General features: G+C 36.9%; 1 protein-coding gene across 1 annotated transcript; it reads right to left on the bottom strand.

Moving 5' to 3' along the window:
- Positions 1-8,703: 8,703 nt before the first annotated feature.
- Positions 8,704-9,638, bottom strand: LOC124542472. Its single transcript, XM_047120418.1, has 2 exons — positions 9,374-9,638; positions 8,704-9,185 (listed from the first exon to the last, which is right to left on the bottom strand). The coding sequence occupies exons 1-2, from the start codon at positions 9,636-9,638 to the stop codon at positions 8,704-8,706; spliced, it is 747 nt and encodes a 248-aa protein (XP_046976374.1).
- Positions 9,639-13,775: the final 4,137 nt, after the last annotated feature.

The following is a 13,775-nucleotide window of genomic DNA, read 5'->3' as shown; positions in this document are numbered from 1 at the left end:
ATAGGATATTCCCTCCAGCCGTGGGTGTGTGAGATGGGGGTCTCACGCATCCGTTTCATACGGCCAAGAGGAGGACGGCAGCCCGGCTATGGCCCCGGACTGCCGGTGTACGCACCAGCGAGGGGTGCGGGGAGGGCGAGACCATTTTTCGTCCTCCTGAGTCGTGCTCCGCCAGCCACGAGCGGAGCAACGCACGGGAGGGGCAGCGAACGTGCTGCGAAAGCGATCCCGCAGCCTCTCCGTTTTCTGTGCTGATGGCCGCCATCGCAGGGTTTTTAGTGAGTACAATCTCACATAACCCGACATCCTCCCCAGGAATCGGGTATCTATGAAGATTTTCCCTGCCTAAAAAAAAAGATATGCCAATTGTCAGTTACCATTCTACACTTACTTATTAAGATAATAAAGTCATGATATAAACAAACTACCGGCAGTCGTCGCGTAGCCATGTATAATATCTGACGTGCAGTAGTTCATTAATTAAAAGTAAAAATAAATGTAAACAAATATGGAAAAAAACGTAACAAAAATAGTAAATCAACGAAGTTAATAAGTGTCTTACTATTAAAATAACTAGAAAGTCTATAAAAGTGAAAATAATGTGAGGAAATAAGTTATTAAAACAAGAAATAAAAGTTATCGTACAAATAGACAAGACACAATAACATAGTACCTATACGAAGTGAATCATTTCTTTATCACCCGCTTCGAACGCGATGCAGCTGTCTTGAACTCAGTTGTTATTGGACCGGCAGCGATGTTTTGGACGGGAGACTTCAGCGCTTTAGATGAAACGTACCCCGGAATTTCGTTGAGATCAGCTAAACATTCAGCCCGATATCGCTTCTCGTCCGAGGTGATCACGAATGTGATCCCGTCGCGCGTCCAGCACCTGTTGAAACCGAAACGCTCTCTTGCCGCCAGGAACGCAATGTGCCGTGTCTTCGTCAGGAACTCCGACTGAGTGAAGCTAGTTCCCCTTAATTTGGTTTTGGCAAACCAAACCTTGTCGCGCACTGCTGCGTCACGAAACTTAACGGCAATGGGACGAGGCTTGTTGCCAGATGACCGGCCAAGACGATATGACGATTTGAAGCTGGCACTGGAGAAATTCGCCAGGTTTAAGTTTTCGGCGACAATTCTGGTGATGCGCGCCGACACATCCTCGGACTTCTCCTCCGGTACACCGTGAAATAAAAGTGTCTTATGACGTGTTTTCATTTCCTGATGGTCGATAATCCTAGTCAGAAATTCGACTTGTCGTTGCAGTGTTTTTAACGCTGACAAAATGAATTTCTTGAAGGAACTGAAATCAGCAGCCAACGAACTGGTAGTCACTGGTGAAGAGTTTTTTTGTAAATCCTGCTGAAATTCGTTCATCCTTGTATTAAATAATTCTGTCATCGTTGCTAATATGTCCTTAATTGAATCCATATTGTCGATAGGTAGGTACTTGTATGAGTTGTAATTACTTCTTTGTAGTGAAAAATTATTTGAAGGAGATTGTTGCTGGTGGGTGGTGTTATTTAAATATATAATTTATTCATAAATAGTGTGTTATTTACAAATACAATAATTTTTAAATAAAAAAAAAAAACTTTAAGAGAACTTTTTTGCTGATAGTAATAGGATTTTAGAAAATAAATTAGAGTTAACAAATTCAAATAGTTATATAAATTTAAATATGGCTCAGGATCCGGACACTATATATAAAATACTTAGGATTGTGCCCGAATTCGATGGCAACCCTAATGTACTTACGTGGTTTATTAATATTTGCGATCAAATTGTAACAGAATATTTGAATGGTGCGCCTGGTAGTGAATTAAGTAACTTATGCCTATTAAATGGGATTCTAAATAAAATTACGAGAACTGCCGCTGTGACCATTAATTCCAATGGTATACCGGGCATTTGGCTCGGTATCAGAAGTTCTTTAATAAATAATTTCTCGGACCAAAGGGACGAAATAGCCTTATACAATGACCTTTCGCTAACCGTACAAGGAAATCGGACCCTCCAAGAATTTGATAGCCATTGTCAGACACTTATCAGTACGATAATGACATATGTTACGTTACATGAGAATATACAGACAAATATAGAATAAGTGCGATCTTTATAAGAAAGTAACTAAGCAGGCATTTGTTTGCGGCCTGAAAAAACCTTTAGGATCATGAATTCGATACATGTGACCCGAAACTATAGAAAAAGCTTTCTTTCTTTCTTTTTACTATCTTGTTTTTGTTTATTTCAATGTTCAGTTTAGTTTTATCACGTAATAAAACTAATATAATATTACAAATCAGGTAGTAAGCAATTTTGTGTTGTAAAATGTAAACAACTAAACACTGTCACGTTGACATCTTGACAAGTGCATTCATACTGCGTTCCGTTATTGCTTTGAGATATAAATGTCATAACGAATGTTTATCATAATTTAGCTTCTGCATTATTTTTTCTTTATCTCAATACTAGTAAAGTTTAATTATTGCATTAATTATATATTATTTTTGTTACTATAAATATCTTACTTGTTGTTCTTTTCCTTTTTTTTTTGTGGGTTGGTTTCTGCCTTTATTGGTTTATTATTATTATAACATATTTACTATTTATTATAAGTTATTTATATATAATTTTCTTATTTTATTATTGTATTTTATATGTATCTATTATAAAACTATCATAATGTCATTAAATAATAGTATATCTAGTAGCCATTTTTTGTCTTGCTCATCAAATGAAGATCTGTCAGTTGAGGATGAGAATAGTTTTCACAGTACATCTTCTCTCCCTTTAAACGTCGTCCTTAATTCTTGTTTCTCAGATTCAATGAAGAATTTCAACGTTATTCACATTAATGCACAGAGTATTCCGGCCCATTATCCCGATATGCTTACGTCATTTGAATCTCGTAATATCCACGCGATTCTCATCTCCGAATCCTGGTTAAAGCCATGTTTACCATCTACATCTTACTGCTTACCAGGGTTTACACTGGTACGTAACGACCGCATTGGTAAAGGTGGGGGTGTAGTCGCGATCTACCTTCGTTCTTATATTCCCTTTACTATTGTTAGCTCGTCGACTCAGCCTCCTCCAACTAATGCTGCTGAACACTTATTCATCGAAATAACTTTCTCTCACCAAAATTCTTTTCGGCGTATTTTATATTCCCTCTCTACATATTGATTATTTTTCTGCATTCGAAAGTTTATTAATTAATTTGTCTCCCTTATATAGTCATACCATAATTATGGGTAACTTTAATACATGTCTCCTTAAAGGTGACAACCGATGCAGAAAGCTAAACTCTGTAATTGAAGCGTGCAACCTACACATTTTGCCTCTCTCGGCCACTCACAACCCCCCTAACTGTGTCCTTTCACTTCTTGATCTCATTATAGTGTCATCTCCAGATTTTGTCCTCACGCACGGCCAATTGGGAGTCGAGATGGCCCAGTGGTTAGAACGCGTGCATCTTAACCGATGATTGCGGGTTCAAATCCAGGCAAGCACCGCTGATTCATGTGCTTAATTTATCATTATAATTCATCTCGTGCTCAGCGGTGAAGGAAAACATCGTGAGGAAACCTGCATGTGACAAATTTCATAGAAATTCTGCCACATGTGCATTCCACCAACCCGCATTGGAACAGCGTGGTGGAATATGTTCCAAACCTTCTCCTCAAAGGAGAGGAGGCCTTTAGCCCAGCAGTGGGAGTTTACAGGCTGTTGTTGTTGTTGTTGTTGCACGGCCAATTTTAGGCTGATGCTTTTTCGAATCATGATCTGATTTTTGTTTCATACAAAGTTCGTCCTCCTAAAGCAAAATCGAGAATACTTCTGTGGCGTAGTTTTGGGGGAATGGATAAAGAACGTCTCTCTGAGGATGCTCGCAAAATTAATTGGTCAGCTGTAGTTGATGCCAGCTCAGTCGACTTAAAAGTTGACATGTTTAATTCTTGTCTGACTGGTCTTTATGATAATCATGCTCCGGTTAGACCTATTAAAATTAAACACTTACCAGCGCCTTGGCTATCTGAGGAATTAAAAAGTTTAATTGCAAAAAAAGCTATGGCTAAAAGTAAATTAAAATCTGATACATGTGACAAAAACCGTATTAAATGATGCGCGAGAGATGCGAGAGATGCGCAACGACGCCACATTCATAAATCAGTCGAAAACGGCGACCCAGCTAATGTTTGGAAATTCCTCGAATCGTTTGGAATTGGCAAATTATCTCATAATTCTCTTCACCGTAACATTGACATAGAGTGTCTTAATAAGAATTTTTCTTCATCTGACGTTATTGACAACGCAGAAAAAGAGCGGACGTTAAATATTCTTTCTTGTTTGCCAACCTTTGACTATCCACCGTTTAATTTCATTCCTTTCACCGAATGTGACGTTAAGAAGAGCATAGTGTCCATCACTTCTAATGCCGTGGGCGACGACGGCGTTGGCCGTAATATGATCATACCTAAACTTGAAACTATTGCTCCTGTTATTACTCATATCCTTAATGAATCCATCACTTCCTCAAAGTTCCCCGATGCCTGGAAAGTAGCCCGTATTATTCCACTCCCCAAAAAGGCTAATTCTATGAACTACTCTGAATTCCATTCCTTTCCAAAGTTTTAGAAAAACTAGTGCTCCAGCAATTAATAACATTCCTAAATAGGCATAGCCTTCTTAATCCACTCCAATCCGGCTTCCGCTCCGGCCATAGCACGGTCACAGCGCTCGTGAAAATTATTATTTATTTATTTATTTAACTCTTTATTGCACACCAAATATACATAAAGACAAAATAAAAATATTTTCATACAAACGAAATTGGCCAAGCAAAAGGCGGTCTTATGGCTTATAATCCATTTCTTCCAGACAACCTTTGGGTTAGAAGGATAATGCGTATAAAAGACGGCAATATGGTGGTGCAGTAAAAACTTACATTACGGAATAATAACAAATACAACTCAATAAATATAGCAAATACATAAATACAAAAAATACTAATAAATAAATCATATATACATACATATATCTATATAGTATACGTAATAAAAATAAATAAATAAATATAATATTATTAATAAATATAATAGAAAGTATAATAGGATATTAAATAACTGTATCTCAAATGTCATCATTATTAGTGTTCAAATACAATTTTTCCAGAGAATTTTTAAATATTTGTAACGATTTAGATTGTTAAGCTAAGCATAAAGCGGTAAGTTGTTCCAAAGTGTTATTGCCTGCACAGTGAAGGACTGCTTATAATATTTACTGCTATAGGTAGGCAGTTTTATGATGAGGCTTCGTGATGATCGTATACTAGACTGTTCTCCAAGAAATTCGAATTTCTCCTTCAAATAACAAGGAGCGGTCGGACTAAACAACACACAGTACAGAAGAGTGAGAGTATGCAAGTTTCGGCGACGGCGTATAGGGAGCCACTTGAGCTTTGAACGAAATTCTGAAACATGGTCATACTTTCGGAGACCGAAAATAAACCGAATAGCTAGATTTTGTAATCGCTCAAGTTTATTAAGCTGGTCCTCGGTCAGATTAACATAGCTTGCGTCCGCGTAATCGAGAATAGAAAGTAGAAGGGAGTTTGCTAACATAGTTTTGGTAGGAATTGGTAATACTTTTTGTAGACGTCGCAAGGAGTTCAATGACGCGAATGTTTTCTTACTAATTGCAGTTAAATGTTCTGACCAGGAAAGTGTTCGGTCAAGATGTATGCCGAGGTCTTTAACTGTTGAGCAGTAAGAAAAATTAGTGCCGTTGTATACAACTTGGGGAATGTTTGCCCAAACAATTTTTGCAGTCATAGCTGGGCTGCCAATAACAATGACTTGTGACTTGGAGGATTTATTTTAAGACCATACTGATTGCTCCATTTAGAGATTGCCACTAGATCTCTGTTAATAGCAGCAATTGCATTAGGCAGGTTCTCAAGGGTTAAGTGTTGATATATTTGAATATCGTCTGCATACATGTGATAGAGAGAAGAAATAACATGAGTAATCGAGTTAATGAAGATAGAGAAAACTAAGGGAGACAACACGCCACCTTGAGGTACCCCAGCACGGACTTCACACCATGACGAGAAAGTCTCGTCGATACGAATTCGTTGTCTTCTACCTCTGAGGTAACTCTGAAACCAATCTTTCACTGATGGAGATATGTTTAAAGAACATAATAGACTCAACAAGATATCGTGATCGACGGAATTGAATGCATTACTGAAATCTAGGAGCACTAAAATTGTGAGCTGTTTATTGTCCATAGCCCATCGAATGTCGTCTGTGACTTTAACTAAGGCTGTGGACGTACTATGACCTGTACGGAAACCGGATTGGTAAGGATCAAGAAGAGAGTGTTCGTTGAGGAAAGTGTTAAATTGTTGGAAAATTAGTTTTTCAAGTACTTTGGAAAGGAAAGGGAGAATAGAGATAGGACGAAAGTCGGAAGTTGATAGGGGATTACCTTTTTTGGGGATTGGAATGATTTGAGCATCTTTTCATGCGTCAGGAAACTTTTGACAGGTAAGGGAGAAATTGAGTATATGTGTTAACACAGGAGTAACAATGTCAAGGATTGGGTTGATCATATTACGACTGATAGAGTCTGAGCCAACAGCATTCGAGGTTATCGACATTATGTTCTTTTTAACATCACAGTCAGAGAAAGACGCGAAGCTAAACGGAGGAAAGTTAGGAGTTGGATGAGAAGAGATAATATTAATTGTGTTACTTTTTTTGTCGCTCTTAAGTGCGGTTGAAGAAGTAAAGTGTTGATTAAGGAGTTCAATGTCGATATTTATAGAAGTATTATGAGAGGATTTACCAACTCCAAGAGATTCGAGAAATTTCCAAGTTTTTGCTGTGTCGCCGTTTTCGACGGATTGGAAAATGTGGCGTCGCTGTGCATCTCTACACGATGTATTGCAGCGATTTCGCGCTGTACTTCTCTCTGTTAGAATCAGTGGTATTTAATTTAAATTTGAACTTAGCTTTATTTTTTTTATCAATTAGATCCTTTATATTATCACTCAACCAAGGCGCCGAGAGGTGTTTTCTTTTGATTTGTTTAATGGGCGCGTGTTTATCATAAAGCTGCGTAATTAATAAATTGAAGACTTCAAGTTTTTGGTCGATTGTTTTGGCAGCTATAACCGCAGTCCAATCTAGTTGAGAAGCATCGTCACAAAGTCGGTTCTGGTCCATTCCTCCAAAACTACGCTGCAGAAGTATTCTCGATTTCGCTTTAGGAGGACGAATTTTATATGAGAGATAGATCATGTCATGATACGAGAAGGCGTCAGCAGAACATTGGCCGAATTTAGTAACAGAGTCCGGAAAAGAGACCATAATAAGATCCAGAAGTGAAGGTGAAGAGCCAGGAAAATAGTGTGTTGCCATTAGAGGTAAGATTTTCATGTTATGGGATTCCGTTATGTCTATTAGTTGCCTGCTCTTAGTGTCGCCTTTAAGCAGACAGGTGTTAAAAATCTCCCATAATGATAGCGTGGCTGTAACCTGGGATAAGATTTCCTACTAGGTTTTCAAAAGAAGGATAGTAATTGATTAGTGAAGAAGGGTTATAGTAGACACCAAGAAGGATTTTAGTGCAATTAGATAAGGAAACTTCAATAAATAAGTGTTCGGCCGCATCAGCCAAGAAAGATGGGGGTGATGAACTAAGTAAAGCAAAAGGGATGTGGGACCGCAAATAGATCGCCACTCCACCTCCTCTCTTGCTAATGCGGTCGTTACGGATAAGTCTGAAACCAGGTAATGAGTACGACGTAGAAGGTAGACATGGCTTAAGCCATGTCTCCGATACAAATATGGCGTGAATGTTACGGGAGTCAAAAGACGCAAGCATATCAGGATAATGGGCCGGTATACTTTGTGCATTAATGAGAATGACATTAAAATTTTTCAGACAGTCTGAGAAGTAAGAATCGATGGCGACATTAAGCGGAAGGGGTAATGTACTGTGGTAACTATCATCACTAGATGAATCATCAGAAGACAAAGACAGAAAATAGTCACTATCTAAACTAATATTTGATGACATACTAATAATAATAAAATAATTGTAAATAAATACAATAAATATATATATAATAAACTATAAATAAATATATATGATAAACTATAAATAATATCAATAAGATGAACTAAAATAAACCTACACTAAACTGCTATGATATAATAAACAAATGTAAACAGCAACCACCTTCTAACCCGCCAGCTATATGAAAATACAAAAAAAAAAATTACAAACAAATATTTAACAATAACCAGACTACGCGTAAACAATAGTAAATATTAAACTAAACGAATCCAAATATATATATCTATCGTTAAGATTATTAAAAGTAGTAGCCAAAGAAAAAAAAAACATCTATATAAATAAATTAAAAACAACACTAAAAGTTAAATTATGTTTACATCCTTATAACTGCTAATATGTTTCCGAACGCAATGTTTTTATCTTTTTTATCTGTCACTTGCCATTCTTTACAATTTGACGTTTGACACATTTACATTAAAAGTTTACGTTAAGTTTAGTTTAGTTTAGTTGGGTAGAACTAAAACTAATTCATGTACAAAGTGGAATAAACAAAATAGAAACACCCACATAATAAAACATAGCGTTCGTGAATAATAACAAGTATACTAACTACTTTTTAACAGTCCTGACCGCCCTTACACTCCTAGAATTAATGCCTTTAGTGGTTTTGGAGGCTTCCTCTGAAAGTGTCGACACTTGCGGGATTGATGCATCAGTCACAGAGCTAGGAATCGCCTGAAGTTCAGCCATGGTGGTGATATGATGCCGCGTGCCATCAGGAGACAGAACTATGATGATACCATCCCGAGTCCAGCACTTTGTTACCCCAAAACGTTTCCTTGCAGCCAAGAATGTTTTGTGCCGTCTCTTCGTAAGGAACTCTGACATCGTTATCCCAATGCCTTTGAGATTCGTCTTAGCCGACCAGACTTTGTCCTTCACACTGCCATCCTTAAATCTAATTAATATTGGACGGGGCTTCTGAGTGACCGTGTGACCCAGCCGGTGACAATACTTAAAGGAGTCGGGAGTAATGTGTGGCAGTTTAAGATGCTCAGTAATAATTTTCAACGCATTGTCACCAACATTCACTTTTAAATAAAACCAATTATAACGGATGAATCGCGTATATTAATTATTTTTAAAACATCCCGACGTTTCGAGCACTTTGCAGTGTTCGTGGTCACGGGTAGACTCTACGCGATTCATCCGTTATAATTAGTTTTATTTAAATGTGTAATAATCGCGAAAATTTAAGACAACATAACATTCACTTTACTCACTTCATCGACTCCGTGCAGTAGAACAACTTTCTTCCTCGAGTGCATTTCAAGCTGATCATATTGCCTTGACAGAAATTCAACTTGCAATTGCAAATTTTCTAAGGCAGTCAGGACAAAAGATCGAAAAGCATTGAACTGCGAGTTGATGTTGGATGTGGGGCTCGTCGCGGGTATAGAAGTCTTCAGCTCCCTTTGAAACTCTGACATTATGGTGTTAAAAAGTGTAGTGAGTTCGTCAATAGTGACTTTAATAGACTCCATAATGTCAATGTGTTGTTTTAGTTTATCACTTGGTTATTCACAGTTTTGTATTAAGCGTAAGCACAGTTTTTGTTTTATAGTAAAGTAGCTGGCAGGCGGTTAGGGGTCACATATACATATTTATTGTAAATATAAACTTGATTTTGTATTTTTAACAAATTAAAATATGAGGAGCACAAAGAATTTCGACTTGTTTATTTTACACCTACCGTCCAAAATTACCGACGACATTAGATTGGGCATGGATAATAAACAACTTACAGTGCTGACATTGTTAGATTTTAGCAATGCTTTCGGTACTGCCAACTTTGACATCTTATTGAGTTTGCTACGTTCTCTTAACATATCTCCATCGGTGATTGGCTGGTTTCAGAGTTATCTTAGAGGCAGAAGGCAACGTGTTCAGGTAGACAAGACATTTTCGTCTTGGTGTGAAGTACGTGCTGGAGTGCCTCAGGGTGGCGTGTTGTCTCCTATTCTCTTTACAATTTTCATTAATTCTATTACTCAAAAGATTTATTCTCTCTACCACATGTATTCAGATGATCTTCAGCTTTATACCCAGTCAACCTTGAATAACTTGCCCAGCGCTATCACTGCCATTAATGACCTGGTTACAATCAGTGATTGGAGCAAGTGTTATGGTTTAAAGATCAATCCATCAAAATCACAGGCCATTATTATTGGCAGTACCGCTATGATTTCAAGAGTTGACTGGAGAAACATTCCTACGATTATATTAGATAATTGCACTATACCATATAGTTCTACGGTAAAAAATCTCGATATACATCTAGATTCTACACTTTCATGGTCACATCAGTTAAATGTAGTCAGCAGGAAAATGTTTTCGGCGATGGGCTCTCTACGACGTCTCCGTTCTTTTCTTCCTATTTCCACCAAGACTATGTTAGCACATTCTTTACTTCTATCTATTCTCGATTATGCAGACGCAAGCTGTCTAGATTTAAATGAGGACCAATTAAATAAACTTGAGCGTCTTCAAAATCTAGCTATACGGTTCATATTTGGCTTACGCAAATATGACCATGTCTCTGAATTTCGTACTCAGCTCAAGTGGTTACCTATTCGTTTTCGCCGGAATCTACATATTGTTTGTCTTCTGTACTGTGTGTAATTTAATCCTCACTCACCTATTTATTTGAAGGAAAAATTTTAATTTTTGAATTCTTGCAATGTTATTGACGGACACAACATGAACTTACGTTCATCTGAAAATTTACTTTTAAATCCACCTGTGCAGAAAACATTTTTTTCCAAAAAATCTTTTACGGCTGAGGCTACTCGATTGTGGAATGCCCTCCCGCTTAATATCAAATCAAACCTCTTTAACATTATTTAAAACTAAAGTTATTAATTATTACCTCACACTCTCACACTGAATGGGGACTAGATACCATTTGTTATTTGTATATATCTGTATATTTGTATGTATTTATGTATGACTTTATGTATATATGTATGTATAAATGTATTTATGTACCTAGCTATATGTATGTAGTAGTTTATTTATGTATTATATTATTTGTATCTATGCATGTAGTCTACTTTACACCACCTACCATTTCTCTGTTGGCTACTACTCCATATCACCTTGGTTGTCTGGAAGAAATCGCTTTAAAGCGATAAGACCGCCGGTTGTACCATCTATTTTTTATGTGTTCTTACTATAAGGCTAATCTGTTTAATTTGTGGTGTACCACTATTCAAACAAATCAAACAAAAAGACTTAGAATATGTACAAGAACAATTAAACATTACACATTTACAGCAACGCACTGACGGACTAAAACAGTGTACTGACTCCGTACGAAATATCTCGAACCGAGTATAACTCAGGAATAGTTAAACACCGTACTTCAGAGCAAGAAAATTTTATTAAAATAATCAACATTATGTACTAATCCGTGCAAACGTGAACAAGAAACAAAGTGGACTGTAACATTACACAATATTTAATAGTGGACGATATCTAAATAACTACTTTTTTTATTTAACTTTTTAGTATAACACAATTATATTCACAGGCGTAATATTTTCTAACACACAATAACAAGGTACTTATAATTCACTACGTATCATGTTTAAACTATATTTCATCTATCCTCATCTCATAAAATTAATTACATAAAATAAAAAGTAATCAAATTAAAAAATGTGTTTTTATCATTATAAATATTAACTATAGCTATTACAAAACAAAACTTACAAATAAGTTATCAAATCTCAGGAGAACAAAAAAAAAAAAACAAAACAAAGAACGTCAAACGACTTATTATGTAACAGGTAGTAAGTATAACTTTGAAGTTTGACGTTTAATCGTAGTGTCTTTACAACGGATAGTGACAACGCGCGTCAAATTGTCCTTTCCCGGGTGCAGTTGAATGATTTTCCCGTACAGCCATTTAGCTGGAGGTAAGTTGTCTTCTTTTATTAAAACAATATTGCCTACATTAAACTCGGGAGTTCAGGTAGCCCATTTATGCGTTTGATAAAATTGTGTGAGATATTCCTGATTCCATCGACGCCAGAAATGTTGTACCATACGTTGGACTAATTGCCACCTGCGTAAAGGGCTTAGTGTAACGTCCTCATAATTGTAATCAGGTGGAACTACTAATGGATGACCGACCAAAAAGTGACCTGGAGTTAATGGTATGGGATCTTCTTGATCGTTACTACTTTGAGATAGGGGCCTAGAATTTAGACACGCCTAAATTTTAGACAGAACGGTGGTCATTTCCTCAAACGTGAGGGTGGAATCGCCGATTACGCGTTTCAGGTGATGCTTTACACTCTTTATTCCTGCTTACCACAGTCCACCAAAATTTGAAACATGGGGAGGAATAAAATGCCATTTCGTTTGAGAGTTAGCAAGAGCCGCTGCAATGTTTGTAAATATTGAGCTTTCTTGAGCAAACATATTTTGCAATTCCTCGGCAGCACCTATAAAATTGGTACCATTGTCGCTCCAAATATGACGGCAGTGGCCACGCCTAGAGACAAATCGTCTATAGGCTCCCAAAAAACCTTCAGTAGTCATATCTGAAACGGCTTCGAGGTGTATGGCACGCGTGACATTTTTTTTTTTTTTAAGCATCAGTTGTTGTCCTCCATGAAAGGTTTTTTCATTAGCATCTGCTACAATTAACTTGGCCATTCAATTCATATATAGACTAATGAGGAATAACAATTGGGTGTTTTGTCTCTTCAGGTAGCTGAGATTGGTTAAGTCTACCCCCGGCGCGCAATATAACATTTTTATCAATAAATATACTTAATTTATGCAATGAACTTTTTTTATTTATAGGTAATTTATTTTTCAGGGCTAAGAATTCTTCTTAAAACGACTGTTGTTCACTTTGCTAGATACAAAGCTCTAAGGCTCCATGAATTTCTGTGACAGGTAAGTACTCAATTTAACATTTGCTTTATGACTTTTTATTAATTGCAAAAACCTTCTACAATAAGCTATAACCCTTAATAGATTTCTTAGTGATGAAAATCTCGACCCCCAATTCGCGTCAATCAATTAATCAACCAATCAATCAACAAAATAAACTTAATTCAAGTGGGCTTTTACAAGCACTTTTGAATCGTCATTTAACAATTAAGTGAAGCTACCACCGGTTCGGAAAGTAGATTCTACCGAGAAGAACCGGCAAGAAACTCAGTAGTTACTCTTTTTCAACATTTAAAAAAATACAGTCATGGTAGTTAATACAATTATTTAAATTAATATAAATTAATATCCAATACTAGATTGACTGCATGGACCTTCACAGTCTTCTTCTCCTCTTTAGTATGTATTGCACTTGGTCTTGTATATTTGATTGGTTTTTTCCTTAGCCAACCAGGTCCTCGTTTCCAAAGATCACTATTAAGTAGTATGGTTGAGGAGGTACCACGAGAAGCGATATCTGCTGGATTGGCTTTGGACTGAACATGAGCCCACTGAGTGCTATCCATCGAACTAAGTATCTCCGATGTTCTATTAGCCACGTAGGTCTTCCACCTACTTCGATGGTCGCTTAACCAAGCCAGCACAACGGACGAATCTGTCCAGGCATGAATATCTGCCTTAGAAATATTCATTACTTCGGCTACTTCGATTGA

This window comes from Vanessa cardui, chromosome W (genome assembly GCF_905220365.1).
Source record: "Vanessa cardui chromosome W, ilVanCard2.1, whole genome shotgun sequence".
Taxonomy (NCBI): Eukaryota; Metazoa; Arthropoda; class Insecta; order Lepidoptera; family Nymphalidae; genus Vanessa; species Vanessa cardui.
This window is presented reverse-complemented; position numbering and strand designations above follow the sequence as displayed.

What these genes read in the sequence shown, in the direction of transcription:
- LOC124542472 (XM_047120418.1), bottom strand. Translation starts at nt 9,638, where the DNA reads ATGGAGTCTATTAAAGTCACTATTGACGAACTCACTACACTTTTTAAC. An exon ending in GCACGGAGTCGATGAAGTGA is followed by an intron (nt 9,186 to 9,373) that starts GTAAAGTGAATG and finishes TTTATTTAAAAG; the next exon opens with TGAATGTTGGTGACAATGCG.